Source organism: Pleuronectes platessa, chromosome 14 (assembly GCF_947347685.1).
Source record: "Pleuronectes platessa chromosome 14, fPlePla1.1, whole genome shotgun sequence".
Lineage (NCBI taxonomy): Eukaryota > Metazoa > Chordata > Actinopteri > Pleuronectiformes > Pleuronectidae > Pleuronectes > Pleuronectes platessa.
Window position 1 is genome coordinate 17,672,946 of NC_070639.1, and position 27,853 is coordinate 17,700,798.

Genomic DNA, 27,853 nt, shown 5'->3' on the forward strand with positions numbered 1-27,853 from the left:
TGAAGTATGAACGTGAAATATTCATGTTTACTTGTATGAACTGAACTCTGAACTAGTTCATGAGAGGTGTGAACTTGCACAACACTGGTTGTCATCAACTCAAAAGGTGTTTAGTTTGTCCCGTTTGGGCTACTGTAAAAAACATGTTGGTAGACCAGGTCCTGATCTAAATATAAAGTATTTCAATATTAAAGGTCCATTCTAGGGCAAAGAAAACAATTCATACAGTTTAGATCAAATACACAACATCTCTATGATTATTTGATGTTCACTTTCCAACAGATCCCTTTCCCCTAAATCTTACACACTGAATCTTTAATGTTTGGGTCACCATCACATCCTGCTTCTACATGATGTCTCAACAGGAAGCTGATATAGTGTCGAGTGCTCTGTGGATTCTCACCCGTCCCCAGCTTCAAGAAGAGAATGAGACAAGGTCAATGTAAATAGTTTATTTGATCATATTCAATGGAAATCTCATATCACCTAATAAAAAAAAAAAAAAGAACAAAAATGCTTGTTATTTTGTAGTAAGCGCAATAAACTGCCTAAAATACATTTCTGGTGAAAGTAAAAAAAAAAAAAACATGCCAGTATTATCCAGTTAGAGAAATGACACTATTACAGACGCTGTAGTTAAAGAGAGACGGAGATGATTACAAGGTGCATCACTGAGCCACATTCCAGCCCATCATCACAGGTCAACCAACAGAAACCAGTTTAATGTTTAACAACGAGTCCAGTAACATGAGCGTGCTGCAGGTCGCCGCCGCTGGGTTTGATCCACGTGTGACATCAACCCACAAACACACTGCGTGATTCTGCTACACAACAGGATGTCACTCACTACTGTAGATTCCCGGCTGCATTTGGCTTCATTAAATATAAAAAGGATGGAAACAAAACAAAACAAATTCTATAAGTTAAAATAACATTCAAGTTGTATAGCACAAGGCGATGGAAACTTTTGTTCAAACAATATGTACAATATTAACCATCTGGTAAAATGTGAATAGGGAAAATAAAAAAACATGGTTTGTAGCAAAATATCTGTACATTTAGGAAACTTTTTTGTTTTTGTTTTCTTCTGTTTCGCCGTCGCTCCAATGACTCAACGGAAACATGAGCTTAAAGGAATCTTTTCAGTGGTTAAATACTATACATTTAAAATTACAATAAAGTGAGCAGACACAGTAGCCTGGAGAATGATTAACCTGTAAATACAACGATGGGTTATATCCAGTTTTGTCAATGAGATCATCGAGTCTTTCGTGCAGTTTATACTCTCGGTAACTTGTTCCCGTAAACCAGTGAAACTTCTGTGTTGTCACAGAAACCAACGGCAAAGTTTAGTGGAACTGGGCGTCTTCTTCTTCTGTGGATTAAGAGCGACAGAGTCAGACTTCAGTAGCCACTGATCAGTATGAAGAGATTTGATGGATGCGATTCACATTCGCTCAGGCCCTGTCCTGATACGCTCTCTTTGTCCGGCTTCACTTAACCTAACATATCGTTTGGTAACCTGAACAAACCAGGATATCGGTTCTTTATCTGCCTCAACCTGTGTTAGCGTGTTCAGCAAAAGTAACCTGTGTTTATTTATTCCAGTAAGAAGTGAACCAGGTTCGTAGGAAATAAAACTCAGAGATTTAAAACTCATTTTACCTCAATAACAGCAAATCCTGTTTCCTAGCACAGGCCCTGGGTCTCCTTTTGTGGACTTTTTCATTCACTTTCCATCAACCTTCCACTTAATTTCTTTAATTAATACAGATCATTTCTCTCCTCCATCTTCCTGCCTGATCGTCAGCCCTGGTAGTTGAAGAGGAGAAGCCTCATGAGATGAATGTTTGTGTAGAAAGAGGAATGTAATAAAGCACCAAAATATACCGAGATAAGACCAAGTGTGAAACTTGGTCAGTGAGAGACGCAGTGTCTGTGACATCTGAGGGGGACGTGTCCCGTACATTCTACATTAAGGAAGCGTCTCTTCACGCGACTCTTAAAGCCACAAAGTCCAGTTTCAACATGTCGTGACATTAAAGCCAGGTCAAACTGTATTGCTTTCAAAGTGGGGCTATTAAAAAACAGAGAAACAGAACACAGTGCGACGTTAGTGCACAAGAATAAGTTCAGGCACTTAGCTTGTCGAAGGTTCGAGAACCTTTCAGACACTTCTCTTTAAACTCGTCCACCTCCCAGTCCTTCATCGTGAAACGCTGCTACGATACCACAGACATGGAACACGTATTCTTATGTAATATATATACATACTCATATCTACGGTTGCTACAACACTCGTCCTCTTCCGCTCGTCAGCCTTCGCTCTTCACATCCAACCTTCCGTCCCTCCCTCTTCTCAACATCCCGCAGTCCTTCCCCCTCCCCCCACCCACCCACCACCTGTTCGCCTCCTCCCTTCCAGCACATGAACCGCTCCCTCGTCATATGACCACCTCGCCGTGGCTGTTGTTCACCGGCCGCAGGTTCTGATCGTCAAAGCGTCTCCTGACACTCCTCCGCACGGCGTCCGCTCGCCTGTAAGGCTGATTCCTCAAATCTGAGATAAGGGGGAAGGATGGTGGGGGGGGGAGGGGGGAGATAAAAGAGCTGTCAGTCATCCTGTCAGGGGAGAGTTGATGAGCCCACATGCTCGTTGTGCTGGTAGCCTGTCTTTCAAAGCAGCGTGAGGTCTACACAGGAGGAAGAAGAGCCCCTCAGGTCAGCCGTCTCTGGACACTACGACAGAGACGAGCCACCGGTGAATTAACTACAATAAAGAGGAGCAGCTTCTTTGAATCAGACATTCAGATGTTCTGGTATTAAGGTGATAGAATGAGGAGGAAAAGAAAAGGGACAGGGAGGTGATGAAGAGAGGTAAAACAGAAAGGTAGGTAATAAAGAGATGCTTGCCAGGTTCTGGACACACCCACCACTACAGGGGTGCTACTGGAGGAGTTCCTTACCCTCGAGTAGACATTGGGAAATTTAGTAAAGTTATTCTTCTTTAGGGCTGGATAAAGAGAAGACAAAAAGGGAGGTTAAAAATGGAGGAGGAGGATGATGATGAGAACATTTATCCTACTGGCTTTGCACAGAGAGCGCTGCGAGGGCAAAGCAGGCTGGCAGCAGGCTGCATGGAGGGGGGGGCGAGAGATGGGGGTGAGGGCATGACGAGAGAGAGAGCGAGAGAGAGAGAGAGGAGGTTAAGTGATTCAACTGACAGGGAGGAGAAGAGAGGGGGGGCCAGAAGCTCATTTAGCGGCTTCTTTTTTTTTTTTTTTATGTGTTACTAGACCCAGGCTGCTTTGCAGAGCGGCTACCAGCAGGAAAGTAAAAGTGCCCGTTTCAAACTTCCAGCACAGAGCATTTGTGAACTGAAAACAAAAGAAATGGTTCCAGTCGACAGCAGAATCACATTCAACAGCATCTTCACCCAAAAAAACAAAGCATGCATGCACAACCGATGAATGAGTCACCGCCACACAGAGAAACAAGCAGGATGCACGTTAGTAACACACTGACTGCAAGTGAAAAAGGAAAAGACACCTGAAATGTAAAAGAATAAAATACATGCAAACGTCATGCAGCGGGTTAGCGGGTCTGCCAGACGAGCAGGAAGTCACGTGACAAGAGAGGTGACATGTCAGCAGACCCGAGCACAGCGTCAGGGCTAAACTGGGAGAGCAGAGGGGGGGGGGCTGTGTCGTGGAGAAGCAGGCAGCTTGAAGCAGGCAGCTTGAAGCAGGCAGCATGAAGCAGGCAGCATGAAGCAGGCAGCATGAAGCAGGCAGCATGCGAGACTCTCTGACCACAGCAGTGATGATAATGTGACAATGTGATGATGAACACACAAACATTGATTTTTGACACTTGGAACACACATGAAAGGCGAAGTCATAATGCCACAGGCGCTCTCACACAGGACGTCAGATCATACCTGCCATGGAGCTGACTGAAGCTTGTACAGTAGATACAATTAAATATGTGACTTTCTGCCACTGCGGCATGTCGGGCGACCAAATTGGAATCTGAATCTACTCTTCCAGTCTCCCACCACTAGGGGGCAGCACACAGCTACACATCTCAGCTCCTTTACTTGAGGGGAGACGCTCCACTTTAAATCCAGTCAGTCCAGGTGAGATTGACCTCAGCGACCTTTCTCTGTGACATTATGTTTTGCCTTGGTTTATAAAATACTGGTGGTGAATGAGGGTGTCACACTCCATGCAGAGGAAACCGTTTAACCCAACACACTGTCATGCTCAGGGACGGGAAATACACACAATACACAAAAACAGAAATGTGTGCGTCTCCAAAAACCGTGAGATCCGGGCACAGTGCACATGCACAGGTCCGAAGTGTGAGTGTGACGGTTAAACCAGGGAAGAGTGTGTGAGAGGGCATGCAGAAGGAGAGGAGAAAACTTGAAGGACATAATGTTCCAGTAACCTTTGAGAGGAGAGAGAGAGCTATTAGCTTAGTAATGGTACTCCTCATTGAGGGCGGACTCGCAGAAGAACCGAGAGCCGCGCTTGGCAGTGCGGGCGGTGAAGGGCACCGTCTTCAGCACTGCACCGAGAACGACAGAGACAACAGCCAGGACAAGACAAACACAATATAAGAGAGTGAAGCAGATTCCTAGAGGGGTTTAGCACCTGGTTATAGAATTAAGCAAATACCCAACAACAGCATCAGGACGGGCCGGGTGCACAACGCCTCACAGACACTTTGAAAGTTACATTTAGCAGTTTAAAGCACAACTAAAAACTGACATGACTCCAGTTACTAGTTTTGTTATCGACATTTTCTGTATAAAATTTAAAAAAAAATCTGGTTTTATTGTCAACTCAATCTCACAGACATGGGCCCTTCTATAAGAAGGATAGTACATTTTTAATTTGATCAACGAGGCAGCAATACTTAGAAAAATAATAATGAATCACAAGTAAAAGTAAATATTTACACAAGTATTAACAAAATGTTTACAAAAAGTATTAGATAAAATACTAATAAGCTTATTATTCTAGTATTATTGTAACTTTTTCATTATTGTTAATAGTAATGAATTAATATACTGATATTAATATTATTAATATCCAAAGTAACAGTACTTTCCAAAAGTAAATATACTGCGGTCAATATAACAATAAAAATCTATTTTCTATTTATATAAAGTTAACAAAAAACATACTGTCTAATAACTTTGTTTTTTAAACACAAATATCAGCAACACTATAAATCTCAACTACAGAGATTTTAAATATCTAATAAAGAAAAGTAGAAGATTATATCTATAGTATGTATATTATAGTACAACACTGTGTTTAAGTATTTTAATAAGTTACATTCCAACACTGTCCATGACTAGTTTTCATCTCAGTAAACCTCTCATAAATAAATATAACCCGGCCCAGGCCACACACAGGTTGTGTTACAAAGCAAAGACAGAGCAGATAAGATAAAGCAACGATCATCAGAAACACTTGAGCCGATCGTCTCTGGATTAGCTCGACTGTCGGTTCATGTTTGTTCTCAGAACCTCGTGGATCTCAAACATCTGACAGCTGAAGTGTCAAAGCCACAGTCGTCGTGTTAGTTGCTTTAGAATCACTTGGTTAAAGACTAAATGTTGAGCATAGAAGAGGACCTTCATGCAGAGCGCCCTGGTGTGTGTGTGTGTGTGTGTGTGTGTGTGTGTATGTGTGTGTGTGTGTGTGTGTGTGGTCACAGACGGCAGCAGGGCCCAGGTGACGTTACCTGTGATGATGTCCTCAATGGCTCCATCTTTGCCTTCATACACGTGCCGGCTGTCTTTCACCTGTTTCTTCCTCAGCTCCTGGATCAGGTCCTGCTGCTGCCGCTTGTTCTTATGGGAGGGAGACTGAGGCAGACACACACACACACACACACACACACAGACACACAAGTTATATGTGTTAGTTGTGATTAGTATGTTCTGCAAAGGGTCCTCACACTCATCATTTTCTCTTTCTCTCGTTCCACTCATCCCTTCATTCTAGCGTTTGCGCCCTGTGCGATAATTGAACCATTTTGGAAGAAGCAGCTGATCCTGAGTGGATGTGATGTGGCTCAGCATGTGTCACACTGTGCAACCAGATATAACCTGCACCCAGCAGGTGTTTAGCTAATCTGGAGGAAGAGATGTTGAAGCAGAAGAGGAGGAAGTGGAGCGCGTCTTTCCTTCTGGTCTCCGTGTTCCTCCTGCCCTAGAGAGCGATATAGGGAGAGAGGGGAGGAGGGTGGTGAGGAGAGAGAGGGGCGACTCACCTTCTTTTCTTCCTCCATCATGGCCTCTTGCTCTAGAAGTTTCTCCATCATTATCTGCTCCTGTCTCTTTCTGTGCTCGTTGTCCTCCTCCGCTTGCTGATGAGACAACACACCCACGTCATGTACACACATTCAACACACACTGCTGCTGTTGCCATCATAGAATTCAACACTGGAGCTTTAAAAAAAACATTTGCAAAACCAAAGGTCGGCCAGCTGAGATGATGCCTGGGGATGGTGAGCAGTGTGGAGTCATTAAAGCGAAGGAGGAGTTCTGGGGAACGGAGCTGACACACAGCTGCTGTGGAGGGAAAACAGCTGAGAGCAGGAAAACACTTCCACAGAGCGTTGGATCGAATCCCAGTTCAAGTGAAACCTGTTGATATAACTGCTGCTCAGAGGAACACATGAAGCTGTTTACTTACAGAGCATCAACAGAACACACCACTGCAACAACAAGCAGTAACTTAGTTTGGAGAGGTACTGTAGTACTTTTATAGTAGTTTTTTACCATCCTTAAATCTGCTCATTTATTAGTGAAATACTTGAACTTTTCCTGAAACACATTAAGACCTCAAACACACAAAGCACACGAGCATCTCAAAGTATCTTTACATCTCAGCCTCGACTTTCCTCAGCTGCAGTGATGAAATAGAGATGATCCTTTTCCACTGGTCTTAAAAACCCATTAACACCCACTGACATCTGGCTTCTGTCAGCAGTGGGAATGGATACAATCAGGATTCTCTTCCGGGTCAAATGACTCTGCAGTAGACGCAGATTTTTTTTTAAAAATCGGCTCCAGCTCTGATCCCCAGTGATGGAAACATGACACCTGGGTGAGCACGGCGTTTTCTTCTTCTTCATTATGGCGGTCTTGAAGCCGATGCTGCAACTTTTGGGGCGCAACTTCCAGGAGTTGGGACGTAAACAGCCATGTTTACGTGTCTACTTATTCTTTTTAAATCTTTGGAACAATGTGCAGCGGCCATTTTTGACTTTGTACCATACAGGAAGCAACGCTGGCAAGGCAGCGAGGTGAGAGAGCCTCAGTTTCTGTCTTTTTAGCAGGTTTTAAATACCTATGTATACCCGCTAATGTTAGTGTTGAGGAGGCATAAGTATGGAGGTTAACATCTGGCCAGGTGTGTGAATTCCACTACTTGTGTGTGTGTATGTGTATGTGTGTGTGTGTGTGTGTGTGTGTGTGTGTGTGTGTGTGTGTGTGTGTGTGTGTGTGTGTGTCAGAGAGACAGAGGATTTGTCCAACTCACCCTGTAAGCCTTTACAAATCGCACAAACACAGGGAAGAAGACGGACGGCGGCGTGGTTTTGGCGTTTTCCCCGTAGAATTTCACCGCCTCGTCGAAGGCGTCCTTTTAAAAGACAGAGAGTGGAACGCACAGAGGAAAACATTCAGTTGGCGGTTTCACATGGTGGAAGAAACCAGGGCGCTCTCAAAGTGAGGCTTGCTCGTGTCACCTGTGCAATCTTGGCGTCGTCCTGCATCTTCTTCAGCTTGTTCTCATTGTGTGTGATGAAGTCCTTGAGCATGGTGTTGTGGCCGTGCATGCTGTTCTCGCGTCTGGTCAGCTCCATGCCCCTCTGCAGCTCCCTCACATCCAGCAGGACGTTCTCCAGCGACACTGGGAACACAGAGAGACTCATGAGAACACGTGTAGCCCCAGGATTCAACCGCATTAAAACCAGAACATGATTTTGAGGGATATTTAAATCTTACAGACAAATTAAAAAACACAGAATTAATTAAAGCAACACTGTGTAACTTTAACTGAGCAACAGCGCCCTCTGCAGCCAGGTGACTGAGGTGATTCATCCTGCTGGGCTGCATGTCCGAGTGATTAAGTGGTTTTCATGTAGAGAAAACAAAGCCTCTGAAACTCGATCAACTGAAACAGCAACTGAGCGTTGGATATTACCCATGATCCCCGGCTTCCTGAACTAAAAGAGCTGCAACTGTAACACATACACCAAACTCTTTATAGATAAATGCTGGTTTTTTTAAATAACATTTTTACCTGATCTACAGTTCAGAATTGGTTTTGAACTTGCTGAACCTGATTCTGACAAGCATCAGTCAGTTAAACACTTAAACAGGCGTCTAGGGTGACGAGTGCAAATGAGAGCTGAACCATTCTCCCTATTCAAAGTCAGTGAACCATCAAACTCCTTTTGAAGCTGAAGGGGAAAACGTTGCATAGTGTTGCTTTAAATCTCCAAACAGCCAATGGAAAAGAGTTGGCCTCCTCTCTCAGTTACGTTAACTTGCAACAAAACACATCTGCGCGGCACAACTCACCTGCTGCAGCCTTCTCCACGTAGTGCAGTTCGTTGTAGAAGAGAGAAACCTGCGAGTACTTCTCTTTCACCACATTGGCGATGTAGTGCAACAATGTTATCTTACGGTCCGTCGACTTGGTATCGATTAGCTGAGAGTAAAAGAAAAGTAAAAGAAAAGTTAGAAGTGAAGAAAACCTGCACGAGAACATTTTGAACTGTGGCAGAAGCATTTTCCACTTACCAAGTCTAGACTCTGCAGCTTGAAGCCGTACACCGCTCCTCTTTTGCTGCTGTTCATGTAGTTTCCAAGTGCCAAGATAATCTGCACAACAGCATGAGCACAAATGTGAGAGAGGGAACGACACATGGATCCAACATTAGGCTCAGGCTAAACACAACGGGTTCAATTACCTCAAGAATCTTCTTCAGCTTCTGTGACGACTTGATGGACACCGACGCTGCGATGACTGCGTGAAGTTGCTGCAGAGACACAAACAGATTGTTGCTTTCTACGATTCCAACATCACAAACCAGTAATAATACAACAATAATGTGAAGGAGGCGTCTTCGATGGTGTAATTATTTAGATATTTAGTGGTTGATTTAGTGGGAGAACTCACCGGCGTGAGCATCGTAATGCTCTCGGAGAAGTTGCCGATGAAGGCCATGATGGTCATCTTCTGCATGAGCCGCTCGATCTTGCAGAACTGCATCATGAAGCGGTCCTCGTCCGTCAGGGTCTCCACCGGCTTGCGCTCCTTTTCAAACTGACGCATGACTTTGATCTCGTTCTCTGTGGGCTGGAAGCGCATCAGACACTCCACGAAGTCCACGGGCAGAGTGCGCAGGTCCAGTCTGGACGACGGGCAGAGCAGAGGTGTTTAACAGAATGGAAGTAAAAGTAAAAGACACAGATCATCCAATAAACTGCTTCACATGCAGATTTTTATCTTTCTTTTTTGTATTGTTTTTGTACCGATATATTTATTTCAATTTCTTTTATTTCAGTCATTTGAATCTGTGTTTGTAATATCGTATATGCACAGAATTGTGGAAATTGAGATTCAATGCTCGCTGTACTGGGTTGGAAATCTGAATGTATGTATAATACAAATATAAATCATGACAATAAATAATAAAAAAACAATAAAGGCTTTCACCTGAAAATATATTCTCATGGTTACATCCCATATTAACTAGGTGACAACATTAAAAACTCCCTAGGTATCAGGGGTCTTTTTGTTTTATTTTGAAAGGGCTTACAGCTGAATGGCCTTGCAGATCTCCTCGGGCGCCTTCCCCACTTTCCTCAGCGTGATGGCCAGGTTCTTTGCCCTGTTGGATTCCAGCAGGGTCACCTTGCTGGGTCCCTTCTGGATCACCTTGTGCTTGCTCAAAGTGATGTCAATGGACGGGCCCTGGGCTTTCGTCTTGAACATCTCCTCGAACTCGTCCACGTTCAAGTCCTGAAAGATGTCGACAAAGAGTCACATGCACGTCGAGGACACGGACATGGACATGGCTGAACAACAGACGAGTGAAGGGAGACTCTTTACCTCCAGGATCCTCTCATCGTCAATCTCATTGAAGACGGTGCCGTTGATCTGGTTCGGTTTAAGCGCGACCCAGTTGAAGACGGGCATGCGGAACTTCGTCTTGATGGGTTTCTTGATCTTGACGGCTACACAGGGCACAGACGAGTTAGCACCGCGTGAATCTTACCATCAGAGAACACACACAGACACACACACACACGTGCAGGTGATGGGGTGGATGGGTATCAGAGGTCTGTGACACACATGGATATAACTCCTAGTTCTGTGTGAAGTCTAAAACAATCCCTCATCTAATTCCCCCCCAAGGAGAGTGAAGCCTCTGTGCTCAGGCAGGAGAACAAGGTTAAACCTGCACAGTAAAAGGTGCATATGGTGAGAATTCCCTTCCTGGCCAAGTGACAAACTAATCATTGACAGAGATTAAAACTATTTGTAGCCGCCTGACGGGATTCGTTGAGGCAGAGAGCTGAGATGGCGTCAGCAGGGACGGAAAGTGACTATCATTATAAAGGTGAAGAGTATTACCGCTATACTTATCATTTCTTTTTATCAGTGTACCACAGCAGGTCTGTGTCTCAACATGCAACCAACACTCAAGATGTGGTGATCACAAATTCACACACACACACACACACACACACACACACACACACACACACACACACACACACACACACACACACACACACACACACACACACACACACACACACACACACACACACACACACACACACACACACACACACACACACACACACAGCACCACAGCAAGGTGTGAGGGTAAATCAGGCAAAAGTTTGAAATATGGTATTTTATATGTAGCTTTCCCCGGTGTGAATCTGTTGTCCTTTGATTTAAAGACTTAAAATACCATTTTCAAAACTTGTGGGGAACTTGAGGGGAAGGAAGGGAACAAGGGGGGGGCAGACATGACAGGTATAACCTACAGAAAAGTTTGATGGGTCCCTCTGGTCGGCAGAAAAAAAAGAAAGAATCAATTGGAAGACAGGTCAGTAAGAAAGTGGTAGAAGTTTGTGAGAAAGTTTTAAAGCATAAAAACATAATGGAGCAAGAGGAGTTTTACTGTGAAGCAGCTGCAGAACATAACATAAATAAAAATGTGTGGAGGACAGTGGTGGGGATACAACTGGATTTCCTCACAGCTCTACTGAAGCAAGAAAAGCTATTAAATGAGCTTCTGCTGATCTGATATTTCTGACGACCTAAAGAAAGAAGCTGCTGGGCCCACTATAAGAAAATGAAATATATGTTGTGTATCGTTCCTTACCGGCTAACCCAGAGTTCATGATGACCGTGGGCGTCCCACAGCCGGGCAGTGGTGGAGCCATGGGAGGAGGTGGAGGAGGCGGAGGGCCTGAGGATAGTCCTGGGGGTGGAGGAGGGGGTGGAGGAGGAGGCGGCGGAGGAGGCGCCACCATTGTCGGAATGACCAATGAAGGTCCGTTTAGCACTAGGAGCGAGTAGAGATGGGAGGGTCAACAAAAACAAAACTGATGTTTTGACAGTTGAGTTATTTATAATAAAGTTGTATTGTTTTTTTACACAGGAGTAAAATCTTCTTTTTACATGTTAATAAGTTAGAAAACTGGACTAATGTTAAACTTACATGTGCCGTTCACTGGCAGTGGAGGAGGAGGTGGTGGTGGTGGTGGTGGACCCGGCGTGCCCGCTCCAAGGCCTACATGGTTTGGACTGACAGATCCAATTGTTCCTCCGATCACGCCGCCCGGCACGCCCCCCAACACGCCCTCCACGCCGGGGGGCGGCAAAGGCAGGATGGAGATGTCCCCGTCTCCCTTCTTATGGATCTTGATGGTGCCCTGCTTCTCCAGCTCGTGGATCTTCCTCTCCAGGTTAGAAGATCGCTGGATAGTCTCGTCCTTCTCCTTCAACATCTGCCGCAGGGAGTGAACCTGCGAGCTGGTGTCTTTGTAGACTTCCTGCGTGAGGAAGAGAGAGAGACAAAGAATTTAGAAGAGACAAATTCCAGAACAAAGGATAAAGAAATCAGACACCAGAGAGTGGAAATCTAAAAAGTCAACATGTTTACAACAGTTTATTATAAGTCGACTTGATTCTTGGATTTCACAATTAAGTAAATGACAACTGAAAGAGTCTGACCCTGATGGATTCAAGATCCTTGTTCCTTTGCATCAGCTGCTTCTCCAGCTCCACGATCTTGGACATGGCCTCATTCTCCATGTCCTGCAGCTTCTCTGACATCTATACAAACAACAACGAGAAAGAGGAGGTTACACAGTGACACAAAATCACTGCAAAGGCCACGTCCAGCTAAGTAAGTCAAAGCAATCCAGATATATGGCATTTAACGTTTATTATTCCAGAGTAAAACACACTGTGAGGACTTCAAAGTGTCCATATAGACACTGTGGTTGACAGCGGACACATTAGATCATTGTAAATCTCATGCTGAGAGGGAACTGAATGACGACAAGTAAATGTGACAGGAGCCGCACACGTACGCCCAACACCCTGTCAATTCACGGTGCCATCAACATCCTGACATGTTGGATGTTAGAGTGTCGCCTTCTGCAAGAGAGAAGATGGATCTTCACACGGTAATACAAACAGTCGTGGGCTCTCACATGAGACATATTCTCCTCCAGCTCCTCCACCCGCTCCAGGGCAGCGTTTTTGGTCTCGGCGTCCTCCAGGAGGGCTCCCACATCGAAGACGTTATCCAAGTACGCCTGGATCTGCACCTGCAGCTTATCGCTCTCTGTGTGTTTTAGTTTCTGGAAAACAAAGAAATGGCGTGACAATCCGAGCAAAGACGCCAGGGTAGTGAGAGTGGGGAGGTATTCAGTTTTCTAGTCCTCAGCATCGATCTCCCAGCTGCAGCGAGGCAGGAGACGAGGATTTACAGAGCGGACTCTCTGAAGACCTTATTGACGACTGTAAAGACAACACACTGCACGCTCTGGACCGCCTCTCCACACATCGTCTCTCAACTCACGTCCAAGTAGTCGTCCAGGAACAGCTTGGTGAAGTCAAACTGTAGATGAACCCTGAAGTTCATGTCCTCCACAGAGTGCACGACAATGTTGATGAACTGCATACATGCCACCTATGGAATATTAACAGACACAATAAAGTCAGTGGATGGGGACACACAGTAACCATAGGCTTTCTGAATGGTATTGAAACACTTGTACACATAACTAAAATGTTTTATGGCCCAAACGGCTGAAAAGACAAGTTAACAAGATTTTATACAGGTTTGAGACTTTCTACGACTCTGAAATGGTTTCATGCTGATTATCACATCTCTTGTTTTATTAATATTGATTCTTTGAAGTTGGGTGTATAAGTCCAGATGATTGTGTTTATATATCGGGCAGAGGAGCTTATCTGGCTGATTAAAAGGAGTGAAAGAGACAAATGAACAAAAATCTGCCAGTTTAACTTCATTGGTTGCATTTGATCTAAAGAGGGATCTTTTCATAGGGTCCTACACACACACACACTAAAGTGATAGTGGCTTAATGAACTTCACTGTAAGAAGCTCAGTCGTGGCGGCTTTGACAAAGTCTGTTTGCTTTAGTGTTGCTGTCAGACGACTTGTGACAGAAGCTCAATTTAAAGTCCTGTTGAAGGTCTATTTAAACACAGGCTCTGTTGGTTTTAACGCACACACAAAAACACACACTGTGTACATCCCCCACTTAAAAGGATATAGAGATAAGAATCCTGTCTGAGTTGGCTCTATGTTCCCGGTGTCTTTTAATTCTTATCAGCCAGGATCATTAACATTCCTCAGCTTCGACACAACGGGTCTGTCGCGGCCTCTTTGCTTCGGGTCGCTGCAGTGTGACGTTCAGCACTGCATCACTAGCTTGTGCTTTGAACCCTCGGCAGTGGTGAACGCCTTGATTCTGGATCTCTTGAGCTCAAAAAGACTCAAAAACCACCTGCGGTTTGCCTAGTGATGTACGAGGGAGCCAGGGGCAATCACACAATCAGTAATCATTAGGATTGTGTGTGTGTGTGTGTGTGTGTGTGTGTGTATGTGTGTGTGTGTGTGTGTGTGCGTACATACCATGAAGTCAATGTTGTTGTCCTCGTTCTTGAAATACTCCATTAGCTTCTCGAACCGCTGCTCCTCCACACAAACCTGCAAAACAAAGCACATCACCGGATTCAAAGAGGTGAAGAGAGGAAGAAACAGAGATCAATGCAATCAGTCAGGTGATTTGCATTAATAACACCCGCACCACCTACCTTGCATCATTTACAGTGATAATTGGCATGTGATTTAAGTCTTAATATCTAAGATGTCAGACTTACACTAACAAAATAATCACTTCACCCTCAAGCATCACAAGGATTAAAACAATCTTGTGCTACTAAGAGAGATGAGGGTGTTTGTTGGTGGCTTATAGAGGGCTGACAAAATAAAAAAACAAAATCCTGGTGACACTGTTTTCTTAAAGAAAGTGATGTTTGTTGCTGCACACAAGGTTTAGAGTGATAATAACTATGTTTAGTGATATTCAAATTACATTAATTTCACGATTTTGGATCCAGAATAAGTGTAACTCCTGCAAGCATGGGTTCTCCTTCCTGGTTATTTAAAAAAATAATGTATTCTCGTAATATTACAGCTTGTTCTCATTCAATTACGACTTTATTATCCAAATATCCCATTTCCCCCCCCCAATTTGCCCCTAGTCATTCTTTTTGTTCCGTCAGTAAAAGCCCTGGTGAATGTAGGAGACAAAAAGAAAAAACATTGAGAGACTTCTTAAGAAAGAGGTTGAGAGAGCAAGCGAGAGTTGCCTGCAGTTCAGACAGGTCAGGAGGAGGGCAATGAGGGAGACCGGGCGTGATAAAGAATTGAAGGGGAAGGGAGGAATAAAGTGGAGGGGTGCGTATCCCAAAACCTCTGAATAACAACCCAGAGCCTCCAGCCTCCGCCCTCAGCCCCTTCATCCAACTTCTGACTCGAGATTATCAAAGTCTCTAGGCAAATCTAACATTTGAGACTCAGTAAGACAAAAATACAGAGCGTGCGAGGTCATCCTCACGCTTTCCCAGCAGCCAACGCAACCATGATCATTTCTCTACCTTCATCTCATTAGACGAGCTGCGTCCTCCCCGAGCTTTATTCTCCCACTAATGCCAATGCCTTTGAGAGCAACACTCAATATTTCATTCAGGGGTGTAAATATTGCATTAACCCGCAGTCGGCCCATGTTTGTGGGCCGGATGCAACAACCCGGGGCTGCTCCATCACACAACCTCCCACTCTTTTCTCCGGGAGTCAGAATACCTCATCCAGACAGACATGGGTCAGGGTAAGGTGGTCTTTAACATTTGTTTATCTGCTTATCTCAGCTTTGATGTGTCCGTCTAATCCACCTAACACATACACACACACACACACCTCGCTGTTGTCTCAGGAAGTCATCCCGAGTTATGCAGCTAACCCGGTGTCTGTTATTTGTTGTCAAAGTGTTCATTCCTAGATGCTACTGTTTTGCAGCGGGAGGAATTTGCCAGGAGGAGCATTCCTCTGGCGCTGAGTCACTGTTTGAAATCACAGAGTAAAAATGTAATGACATATTCGTCTCCTACCTCCTTGAAGTTGTCAAACGCAGAGAGAATAATTTCGTGGCCTCCTCTCACGAGACAGACCGCCGCCAGGAGCTCGAGGACCAGAGCTTTAGTTCTGTAAGATGAGGAGAGAACAGAGGGAGGGATGGGGAGTAAATTACAAGTGTCTGCAATGCAGCTAACTTGTACTCAAGCACACGGAAAACACAAAACAGTCATTTTCTACCAACACTGAAGCTTTAATGTAAAACTGAACTGATGTGTGTTTAATACAATTAATGACCTAGAATTTTATAAATGTGGCGGAAAAATAAAACAATCAGTAATTACCGCAATATAATTTTCATCAATAGCAAATATAACAGGTTCAATATACCCTACATCAAACATAATGCTTATATATTGTGCAAGCACAGTGAGGAGGTATAACAAATAATTGATCAAGCTCGGTGATATATTTTTCTTTTTAGAACCACAAACTTAATCCAGTAGGAGGAAAAATCTATAATAATGTGACATCATGATATCACTATCGACTGATATGAACATGTATATCTCGATATCATTTTTGGTGATATCATCAGGCCCTATTGAGTATTATAAAACTTAAAAATCCTGACACACTGACACTAGGAGGTGTGAAACATAGCTTTGTAGTATCAGATCATCGAAGGTGAGAGAGCTCCACATTTTAATCCTTTGGATTAAGCAGCAGGTATGAAATATTAATACTTGGGGCCTAATCCGTTTGTGTGTGTGTGTGTGTGTGTGTGTGTGTGTGTGTGTGTGTGTGTGTGTGTGTGTGTGTGTGTGTGTGTGTGTGTGTGTGTGTGTGTGTTTTGGAGCGCACAAGACAGAGTGGGTCCAGTCTTTGGTTCATTCATGCAGGATTTCTCTGCCTGGATGAGACTCCATGTGACAGGTGATGCAAAGTGGTTTCACATTCATTTTTGAGGGAATCCTTCTGCCCTGGGCCATGAAGTGGAAACACACCAGCCCACACACACACACACACACAGAGAGAAGTGAGTCCTTCTGGTGGCTGCCTCAGTAAGCAGCTAGTGTGTGCCAGCGGTGGCCTGACCCGTCTGTCTGGATGAATGTGCCCCAGAGCAACAACACTCTGGATCAGACTGCAGGTGCACTGAGCCCGACACTGGACTCTGAATGTTCCCTTTCCAATTTGGGTCCAAGTCGGACTAATGTTTGGATCTTTTTATGTTATGATATGTCTGCTCTTGGGGTTATTTTTGAACTTCTGGTTTGAACTTACCTGGGGTTTTTATTGTTGAGACTTAGTGCAATTTCATTCACAGCATGTGGGTGTGACATGACCATGTTGAAGCCATACTGGAAGATGAGTGAAGGGGAGAAAGACAAAGACAAATAAGTTGATTAACGGTGAAAAGGAGACAGTGAATGAGAAATAAGTGTGTTCTGCTGCATAATAAATGAAATGTGAAGAATAGGCAGTTGAAAGAATGTAATTTGATCACGTTAGATAAATGTGATTCAGTCCAAAGGCCCAGGACGTCCAGAATGCAGAGGGCTTTACCTGGTAGTTCATGATAGCACGCAGGCACATGATGCAGACGTGGACGTCGTCCTTTTTACAGACCAGTCTGGAGTTTTTCAGCGTTCGCCGGCTGGGCAGCGTGTTGGAGCTGAAATTCAAATCATACAAAACAAAATAACAAGTGAGTGAAAAGAGCCAAAAAAACAACTATCTCACTAAGAGGAGGTTTCAGGTCTACAACCATCTGAACAAAAACAAGAAAACAGATGCCATTAGAGAATGAGCCCTTCACATAAGGGAGGCTATTAAACCGCCACGCCACCTTACATTAACACACGGACACACAAGAGCCATATAATCTACGGCCCTCTCAAAGATATCACTTACAGCTTACACAATAGGAGCCAGTCATTTGCATGCAGCGCAGTGATTGTGCTGTGGACAAAAACAAGACCTTTTACTCCCGCTGCAACTCACAACTCACAGTCAGAGAGAAACAGCGGAGCAGTAGAATTAATGAAGGATATGTTGAGCCAGTAGGGGGGGAAAAAAAACAAACAAAAAAACCCCAGTTTATTTTCAGACTTAAGTCACAAGGTTCAATTAGCAGCCTGGTTACTGGGAGAGATATGTGTCTTCAGGCTGCTGATAGACACGCTGATTCGTGTCAGCTCTCCGGTGCCTGAAGGCTCCATTTCTCTGAGTCACAAAGCTGTGTGTGTATGTGTGTGAGTGTGTGTGCGCGCGCATGTAAGGAAGTGGCAGCAGTTTTGTGTCAGTAATGGTAACATATGCATCTGTAACTTGAAACGTTTGAACTAAAATGAGTTAAAACATTTGTAAACGTGACTCAGAACCAAAACAAACTGTTAAACTTGATAATTGTCTCTGTGTGTCTACCTTGTGTCACTAGCCAGTTGCAAAACATAAATGCATTAAATTGTTCATGAGACAATTTCTGACACAAGTAATTTCTTCATCTCCTGCTGAATCAACATCCAATCTTAGGTGTGGCACGACTCGGAACAAATGACTTCAGGATCAAGTGACGAATAATTTCTTAATCGCAAATAACAAACTAATGATTACAAAAGACCCGACTTCTGTCATGCCTCAACCTGCTCTGGCTTGTCGGAAATTACTCAGCTGAACTTTTTATATAAACACAATAAACACCACACAGAGGGATTCACAGCACAGGAAGACGAGTAGAAAGATTCAAGTAAGTGTAGTGAAGTACAACAAATTCATGACTTGGCAATTCAGTTCATTCCAAGTCGATCAGAAAACAGGAAGAAACAGTCGGACACAGTTTAGAGCTTAACCTTGAAAAATAGTGAGATGATGATTTAATGGAAGTAGGTTGGGAATTTGATATTTGTATCTGTTTAATGAGAAATACTTATTTCCTTAATGTTTACATTAGATTGAGTTTAAGAACTAAGGGCAAGTAAAAAGATAAAGTTTTGAAGCAGTGGATGGTGAGACGTATCGAAAAGTATTGATATACAAATCCGGGTGGAATCTGAATCCCATGTTTGTCTCATTGTAACTGTAAAGAGCACAGAGTTAGAGGGAAAAGATGAAGTTATGTTCAGTGGATGAAATGAAATGAATTCACTGAGTAGGAAACATGTGTGTTCAATCCAGAAAGCTGCCAGCATGTTTTCTCAAAACGACAACAGCATAATGAACAGATTACAAACACCACCACAGAACATCACACACTGACGACGACAACAGGTTTGTAAAACACAGACAAACACAGCTATGGGTTTTCTTTCTATCTCTGTGCAGTTCTACAGGCGTACCGTTTGATTTGAGAGCACTTTGGACAGCTCAGCGTGCTTGGTGATCTTCAAGGTGGCAGTTTGAAGAAGACACATACACACAAGTCTTAATTTGAAATCCAGTTATTAACGAGTTCACTTTATTCTAATTCAAAGCTCATCTAAACAGCAGCATAAGGGACAAAGATTCTGTATAATGGACAATAGGACATTTAGAAATGATTAAATCACTGAGACAGTGCTTCTTCATCATGCATCCAAAATACAGAAGGTATTTAAGGGGGGCCTAATCTATCTGTGCTGGTTGTGGACTAGTAATCAGCTCTTTACAGGACTTCTGCAGAAACTAGGCAAGCTTCTGCACAGAATGGCATTTAGGGAGCCACACAAGCAGCACACAGGCGCAGGGGAAAGAACAACGAGTGCAGAAAATCCATTTGCTCCAAGCAAAGAAGAATTCAGTCTGAAGCGCGGGAGGGGGGGCTGGCAGTACGAATAATTCACATCCCCGACACAGACAGCGGGACAAATAAACTGGGCACCGCTAGCAGAGAGGTATAAAGTACAATGAGGCAGGGGGGGGATTGTTTGCGACTGTATGTGTGTGGGGAGGGAGCGGGGATGGTTGAGGCTGCACAAAGCTCGCTGTGAGCCAGCAGAGCGGAGCTGAGACCTGCCTGCTGTCGAAGACGGGCAGACAGTGGAGGAGACGACTATGGAGGAACACGAGGACAGAACAGAGGAGACAGTCAGCCCCAGTGAAGACACTGACCTGTTACACGTTACTGCACACGCTCAAGTCATGACACAATGCTAACAGATGCAGGCAGCAGACGGTCATTAGTGAAGTCAAGGAGGAGTGAAGGGCCATTTTACAGATTATCATGATAATAGAAGTATTTCACTTGGGTGACAGACATAATAATATAGACATAGAATATATAGATAACAGTTTAATGAACTCCTTGGATATTAAAATAGTTAACGTACAAAAGCTACAGTGGACTAGTTCAGTAATTTAATGAGTATGTTAAAAAAAACTCGGGATGTTCAGCAACAGGTCTCAAGGGAAAGTTTCCATCAATTATGACAAACTTACAGTTGTGGCTTGAAATAGAGAAGATATCAGTTTTATCAACGTCTGGTAAAGACCACAAACTGTTTATAACAACAGACAACATGACAGCTCCCAAAAGGGAAGCCAAATCGTCTTGATTGCTCCCTATTGGCTAGAATCAGTAGAGATCATAAACCCCGCCTCCTCCGTGTTAGCAGATGGGACACAGACCAAACTAAAAAAGGCAAACCACAAGTAGAATACATTTTTCTCAAAGACCTTTTCTGTCATTTTGGATATTTCTTGTCACATAGGTTTACGAGCTGAAACGTCATTGATTGACAGCTGAGGCTGACCTGCGATCGAGTTTGTTTATCGGCAGGATCTCGATACTGAACAGTCGTCACTGCACAAACTATTTATATTTTGGCTTCATGTCTATGCAATGGGAGGCAGGACACAAGTGTCGTCCATCTTTATGTAAAGTCTATGGTAATGACTTATGGAAAACTTCCAGCGTCCAACTCACTGAATTAAAGTGTGACATTCTTTTTGTCTGTGCTTCATTTACTAGCTTTATATATAGATTACTTGGCAAAAACAAAGTCTTACTTTCGACAACTACGACAATGAATAGAATTGGCTGACTATCATCATGCATGGATTTCGTCTTCAGCAGACATGTGCCTCGTTGAATCAATAGAGGTCTTTGTGTAAAATGTCTTAAAGTTATCCTCGTCAAACAAATGGATTAGAGGTCGCAGAAGTCACAGCCAGTTCTGTACCGAGACATCAATGGAATGACAGGGAGGATTAGAGAAATAAAGCACAAATGAATAGGATTTGTGCCGCAGAGCGTATATTAGCATGGGCTTATGAATTAACTGCTGTGAAATATTTTGTGCTCAGGAAGTGGAGTTAAAATTGCCTGTATGCATAACAACAAAACAGGAAAAAGCGATTCATTCCGTTGAAGAGATTTTTCCTTCCGCCGACATCATCTGTCCCAGGGGAAATCACTGTCCATCATGTGTCACAGTCATGTGCAGAACCAGCCCGAGTCTGACAATCCAAAAATAAAAATAAATCCAGACAAACGCACGCTGCGGCCGAAATGTGCCTTAAGCCATTTAAAGTCTTACAGACCTCATGACTGCACCAACCGGCTGCTGGCATCTTATGAAGTGTGTGGCTACTCAATAGGAATCACGGTGCAATCACATAGCTCCAGCTGAACACTGGTTAACTTCAAACAAAGGGTTAATGGTGAATCCTGCAGCTTGTGTGTGTATTGTACCGTATGGTGGAATGTCGCCCGCCACGTGTGATGCCGTTCCCCGTGATGGGGGACGGCAGCGTGCTGCTTCCATGAAGGTCTTCTATAGAGCGGCTCCAGGGCTTCGACTTGTCTATCGTAGCTTCTGGGTTATTCTCCAGACAGTCTCCATCAAACCTGTCAGAGCAAAGACATCGAATATGATAGAATATGATACAGAATAGAACACGGTATTTTATTGAAAACACAATTTTTTACAAATGATCCCTTCAGATATGTTGTGACAGCTAACATGCAAGTGAAAATTAACTTCATTTGAAACATGACAGTAGCAGTAAAAACATTGAAAAACGGTTTGGCTAACATCAGTATCACTAACACACGCTACTTGTACCGTAGGCCTTTTTCTAGCATGCTAGCAAAAGGCCTTTCCATGCCAGTCCTAAGAGCACCTTTAACCAGAGGCTAATCTAAGCTAAACAATGTGTAGTTAGCAGTGGCAGCCTCGGACCAATATGACCTATGAACCTAGCAAAAAAGTGAAAGTACACATAAAATATTTTTTTCTCAAAGATGGTTTGTGATCGGGTTAGGGTTAGTAGCCTATCATAGACCTGTCGATGACATTTACACATATCTGCTGTGTGTGTGTTTACCATGGCTCATGTTAAGTTGTGCTTGGCAGAAACTTTGGAAAGAACTGCTAGTTTCAGTTTTTGTATGCCCGAACACACTTAGAGCTAACCATTCACTGTTTCCAGTGGACAGACCATAATAACACATAATGAGGTGGGGGGAGTTTTAAATTTAACACTGTGGCTCTTTGGCCCTGTGCACAGATTTTGGGACTGACTAATAATCACACAGTCAACCCATGAATAGTTTGCCTATGGTTGCTATAATAGACAGCGCCAATGTGTCAGCAGCGGGCCCCGGGTGACTCAGTGTTTCTGACAACCGGGCGGCAGCAGCAGTGGCGGTGGTCGTTGTCGTGGTGGTGCCGGCGCGGTGTGGTGATGCATCAGCGGCTGTGCAGAATAGCAGCATTGTGTTGGCTGTCTGCCCTGCATATACACAAACATGGTAAAGAGAGAAAAAGCTGGTGGTGACTTACGTGACAGCATACTGTGCGAAAGAAAGATACTCCACCAGCACGTCCAGGCCTTTGTTCTCTTCATTTAGGAATTCTCTCACCCACCTGAAGAGAGGATGAAAACAAGGTTAACTCAAAAGGTTGATCGGCAGACAGACTCTTGGAGAATCAAAGGATTAGGTTTTGGTTAGATCTTCATAGTCAAAAGTTTCTGTGTTAAGTCTATTGAAAAATCAGAGAAAATACAATTCAGCTTAAAGACTATGAAAGAGAAACTGTACATAGAAGTCCTCCCTGCTTAAGATCAGGAAAATAAGTTGCCATTACAATAAGAGATATTTTCCGATGTTTCTGTGTATAACATCTCATGTTATTTCGTTCTTTCTATAACTCGCTGCCGGGTTTGACTGTACCTGACCTCAATGTAGAGATGTTTTCTGATCATTCACCCTCACTCTCCATCTTTACCAAGAAGAAATGTAATGATGCGTTCAACAGACTTCAAAGCTTCCTGCCTTCCAAACACATCACACATGCATGTGATCGCAAAAGATTCAACACACACACAGTGTCTTGCTCGGTCTCTACGGCACACACACTTTGTAACTCTGATAAAGACAAGTCCCCAGAATGATCAAAAGCCTGTTCCCACCTTCCTTACAGACACTGAAGTGGGCCACCCATTCAGCACACGTTGTGTTCTGCACAGAGCAGCTGAGTTCTTCACAGGACAGCTCCCGCTACCTTTGGCAACTTTTCTGTTCTCCTTCCAACGTCATGAGCGACGTGAGCCGAATCCCTGAACATCTTTATGTGATCGCTTCCTATTAGAGCGCCGTGTCTTTTGCTGTTTACTTTTATTGAAGCTTCGCCAGGCCTGATTGCTCGGTGATTAAGAGAAATTTGCAGGGCATAAACATAATGACACACAGGCTGGCTTTTTGAGTGGCACCGCGCTGATGAAGATGTAGGACTAAGCTGCTTTAAAAATCCACTAGCTGCTTCTTTATTAGGGTCCCCCGTGGCGTAGCTGCATGGGAGTGAGTGAGACTAACGAGAGCGTCCAGGCTAGCGGTGCCTGGTAGGGCCCCATGTGTTTTTCAAAGGGCTTGGGGGTGTGGCCTGCTTTCGGACCACATGGTAATCATTACCACTGAGGACACTTAGTAACAATCCTCCCATTCACCACATGTTGTTGGCCACTGAGCAACATGTGAGGAGCAGACAGGGAGCTGGGACTGTCCCTGTGCACACTGCGGGGACAATCTGCTTATTATACACAGCTTACATGACAAATACGTTTCTCTGTTCCACCTCAGAAAAGGAGCAGATTCATTCCCTGTCTGAGCGGGGGGGGGGGACACACATCTTGCCTTCTCGCCACCCCCCTCCCCCCTCCCAATCTCTCTCCCCATCGCTCTGCCATCATGGTAATGCCTCATTGCCTAATCTAGATTAGGTCGATTAATAAAGTAATCTAGTTATCAACAAAAAGGAGTTAATCCAAACAGCGCCTGGACTGCCGGGCCAGATGGGTGTCGTCTCCGGTTCGCCGCTCTGGAGTTTATTTTGGTTGGAGGGAGCCGAATCCGATCGGTGTGTAAACAGCGCGGAGGCGTGTGAGAGACGGTGTTGTCAGAAACATGAGATGATCAGAGAATTTCTCCAGAATGAAATGGATGAATCGCAGTTAAGTAATATGTGAGGGGGAGGACAAAGAGAACAACAGAGGGATTAAGAGAGGTAGTTTAGATCATGTGCGTGTGTGTCGGTTTGTGTGTGTGTATTTGAGATCTTGTGATGGTTGTGTAACTAGTATCTCTGCCTCTCTGCTGTCACAACAGTCTGTAGCCAGCAGATGCCCTCAAAGTTTCTTATACTTCCTGTCCTCGACACAGAGTCTACAATCTACAGGGTCTTTTGTGGTTGCTTTCCGACGTGCAATGAAATCCCGACATTTTCCAGAGGAGCTGTATGTGGGAACGCAGATGTGCGAATCAGTTGCTCTGTTGCAGAACGTTTCCTGCCAGACATTTTGGACATGTTCCTGTTGTTGTGAAAGCATCTGACCCAGACGATCTCCTGCTGCGTTCTTCATATTTTTAAAAGACAAACTCCAGAAAATATCTGCATCCAATTTTCTGGGTTTAATGTCTGAAAACGGCGAATGTCTCCTGTGGTCGCCGACCTCCAACATCCCACTCAGCTGTTGGCTCTCATCCTCATCCCGACTAATGAATGCTGACGTTTCATTAGTACACTCAGTATCCCATTAATCAATTTCTAAAATTGGCCCAGTTCCCCTTTAATGCTGCTGTATTCCTTTATTTGTCTAATATCTCATCGGTTAAGAACTATAACATTTATTTTCATTGATTTCACTTATATCTGGTAAATTCTCTGTTATTGAAACTATGAGACGTATTGTGACCCGTGTCTACTTTGTGTACTGCTTATATTTATTTGACCGTCACATTAAATAAAAACCTGATTCTAATTAGCTTAGGGCTTGCCTTGATAAATGATCCTACAGATCCCAGAATGCATTAGGCCTTATTAATAATGCTGAGTGTCTATCAAGGGCCTCTAATCGAACAAACAGGTCTTGTGATCTGGAGGGAGACGAAACAGTGGAACCTTGTATCTCACTAACTCTCACTGAGATATTGATCTTTCAGTGAGGCTGACGGAGCTGCACTGGATCAGTATCAGCTGTGACAGGTCTGCGCTTGTTATCCTGGAATACCTGGAATTACAGGAGAAAACTGAATACGTTTTTTTATCTGTTGCATAATCATTTAGCAGCATCTCCTATAATACCTCTACAGGAACAGGATGGTAAATTGAAACGCCGATTTGTTTCGAGTTGTGCAGAAAGAAAAACGTGTTTTCCTTCCTCCAGAGGCTGTTCACGTGTCGGCCGCACCGAACAATCAATCGATTCATCTATCCTCCATCGCCACACGGCTTTTCTGTGTAATATTAGGACGGAGCGTAGAGATGAATGGGGGATGGTGGTGGCGGTTATAGCGTCAGCGTCTCCGGGTGTCTGGAATGCCAGACTTTTTTCTCCCCCCTGATTCTAATATAACCAGGTCCAGGACTTTCAGCTCTGCACAAGCTTCACACAATCCTGCCGTGACTCACCCTATGTGATTGGTCCGTAATGAAATTTCCAGTTCTCTCAGGACTTGGGTGGACTCCTGAACCCTCCGTCTGAATTTCTGGGGAAGGGAAGAAAGGGGCAAGTTAATATTTCATCACACCCAAAGGAGTGTAAAGCTGGTGAGTGGTAGCACAGGGATTTTTTGGCTGGGGAGAACTTTTAAAGGTCGGACAAACAGACACGGTGACATTTATATTTGAAAACAGAAAAGAGCAGCGCTGATTATAAACCAGAAGATCAACGCCGTGACCAGGTTGTTCTCATCAGTTACTATTCAACAGGCTAAAAGAGAAGCTGAGTGACTGGAAACTGTGAATATAGAAATAGTTCCTGTTATCTTGTGTGCTCATGCTGGTCCAGTAATCCTTCCTGGTAGTGGCATGATAAAATCAAGTCCCCTAATTGGTTACCTCTAAGACCCGACCGGGACACCAGGCGGACCCACATACACACATTCTTGTTGCCTGTTACTGTGGTGACTAGAAGGAGGTTTGGGAGAGACGTGCATGAGGGTTTGGAGCCGCGCTCGCAGATGAAACAGAAAAACAAGAGCAAATAGAGAGAACGTGAGCGTGTTTCACTTTTGAATCCATCCTCTGACAGGAGGTGATCCGCAGAAACCCAAAACAAAGGGCCCTTCAGGCTGTTACACAACCGCAGGGACAAAAGAGGCAGAGAAAATGACCGGTGGTGATCGAGCACCAGCGACCTCAGTGCGACGGGGGGAATCCCAGATGAGAGGGAGTGAGACTGTTGCATCAGAGGAGAGGCGAAAAGTAAAAATTCAGTTTTTAATATGTGTCGCTGTCTTCTGCAGTTCAAACAGTTCCTCGCAAGACAAAAGGATTTTTTTGTATTTTGTTTAGGGATTTCTGCGCTGTTTAAAAAAATAAAAAAAATAAAAAGCCAAGCAAATCCCTCTTCACCTGGTACAGTTTTAATATGACAGGAAGAGAGAAAAATCTGAATGCATATATCCCTGTGAAGTTCAAAATATTATAGTGTGTTAGGGTAAAAAAAAAAGTAAAGAATGGAATAATGAGAAAACTCTTAAAGTTTGTGGAGTTTCTATACCTTTGGACCCAGTTTGTTGCCTGTTATTTGAGGTGGAAATAAAAAAAGATAAAAGTCTGACAACTCTTCATTTGCAGTAATATCTATATTGGTAGGAAGGAAAAATTTAATAATTTAATAATAAGGTTTTGGTCAAACATTGAATTTTGAAACAAATGTATAAATGTTTTAAATTATAATTAATTAATAATAAATAAAACATTTAATCAACCACAGAGATGATTGATTAGCAATGCAAATAGATGAATCTGATTGATTTACAATGGAAGTGCTGTCAAAAAAAACATAGTGTTGTTACTTTAAGGAAATTACCACAAACCCTAGTTTCTATTTACTAAGTTTGGTTTCAGTAACTCTGTTCAGTGTGAAACTGAAAAAGTCCCGGCCCAACCAAACAGCTTCACTTCTGCAACAGCAACCGAATAAATTAATAAATTAAATGATTTGTTGTCAGCATTTATATATTAAATTCATTATTTCGCAGGCAGAAACAACACAACTTTCCTATTTCCAGCTGCTCAAATGTCAGAGTTTGCTTCTTAACCACAGTTTTTTAGAATCATTATAAACATGAGGTCACTATAAACTTGAGAGGAGAAGAGAGGAGCAGAGAAGAGATCCAGGGTTGGAGGGAGGGCCGGGTCACTTTCCATGATGTGTTAGTATCAGGGAGGAAACAGAACTCAGCCCAGTGTTAACCTATTATTAACATTCACTGAGAAGAGAGCTGTTCCCATAGCTGGAGTCTCTCTCTCTCTCCCTCTCTCTCCCTGTAGTCTGTGTCTTTGGGCTTGGGCGGTGTGCGTTTGGCACACGAGGAGATGAGAAACAGAGTGTTTTTATTAGGGAGGAGTCCTTTGTGTGTCTTTGTGGAAAGCAAAGCATATTTAGGAATACTGCGCAAGCTCCCAGAGGCACCCCCTGACTCCCCCTTCAACTTCTTCTTCTCCCACCAAACACACTACACACCACACTTTAAGTACTACCAGCTGCATCACCGAGAGACAAGCCGACAGAGGGAACGAGAGAGAGAGAGAGAGGGGAGACAGAGAGGGAGAAGTGAAAGGAAGCAAGTGAGCGCAGGGAGACGGGACATATAACCGGTGCTGGGGGAGGGAGAAACAGGGAGAAA

The 27,853-nt window shown here is 43.8% G+C and overlaps 1 protein-coding gene across 4 annotated transcripts in view; it reads right to left on the reverse strand.

Moving 5' to 3' along the window:
* Positions 1 to 437: 437 nt before the first annotated feature.
* Positions 438 to 27,853, reverse strand: part of fmnl2a (formin-like 2a) — a 51,300-nt gene continuing 23,884 nt past the window's right edge. The window contains exons 4-27 of one of the 4 annotated variants that reach the window (XM_053440199.1): positions 25,629 to 25,705; positions 22,503 to 22,586; positions 21,410 to 21,565; positions 17,305 to 17,413; positions 17,023 to 17,099; positions 15,771 to 15,864; positions 14,233 to 14,307; positions 13,150 to 13,260; positions 12,779 to 12,928; positions 12,294 to 12,395; positions 11,779 to 12,112; positions 11,440 to 11,622; positions 10,149 to 10,273; positions 9,856 to 10,058; positions 9,213 to 9,447; positions 9,004 to 9,072; positions 8,834 to 8,914; positions 8,612 to 8,741; positions 7,774 to 7,937; positions 7,566 to 7,667; positions 6,292 to 6,387; positions 5,761 to 5,884; positions 2,967 to 3,013; positions 2,421 to 2,560 (exon numbers count right to left, since the gene is read on the reverse strand). In XM_053440199.1, the coding sequence (XP_053296174.1) occupies positions 2,555 to 2,560; positions 2,967 to 3,013; positions 5,761 to 5,884; positions 6,292 to 6,387; positions 7,566 to 7,667; positions 7,774 to 7,937; positions 8,612 to 8,741; positions 8,834 to 8,914; positions 9,004 to 9,072; positions 9,213 to 9,447; positions 9,856 to 10,058; positions 10,149 to 10,273; positions 11,440 to 11,622; positions 11,779 to 12,112; positions 12,294 to 12,395; positions 12,779 to 12,928; positions 13,150 to 13,260; positions 14,233 to 14,307; positions 15,771 to 15,864; positions 17,023 to 17,099; positions 17,305 to 17,413; positions 21,410 to 21,565; positions 22,503 to 22,586; positions 25,629 to 25,705 (2,934 nt within the window). In that variant the 3' untranslated portion in view covers positions 2,421 to 2,554. Of the gene's footprint in view, positions 2,561 to 2,913; positions 3,014 to 4,452; positions 4,573 to 5,760; positions 5,885 to 6,291; positions 6,388 to 7,565; positions 7,668 to 7,773; positions 7,938 to 8,611; positions 8,742 to 8,833; positions 8,915 to 9,003; positions 9,073 to 9,212; positions 9,448 to 9,855; positions 10,059 to 10,148; positions 10,274 to 11,439; positions 11,623 to 11,778; positions 12,113 to 12,293; positions 12,396 to 12,778; positions 12,929 to 13,149; positions 13,261 to 14,232; positions 14,308 to 15,770; positions 15,865 to 17,022; positions 17,100 to 17,304; positions 17,414 to 21,409; positions 21,566 to 22,502; positions 22,587 to 25,628; positions 25,706 to 27,853 lie in introns of all 4 variants that reach the window. The other 3 variants (XM_053440197.1, XM_053440198.1, XM_053440196.1) reach the window with 3 other exon arrangements.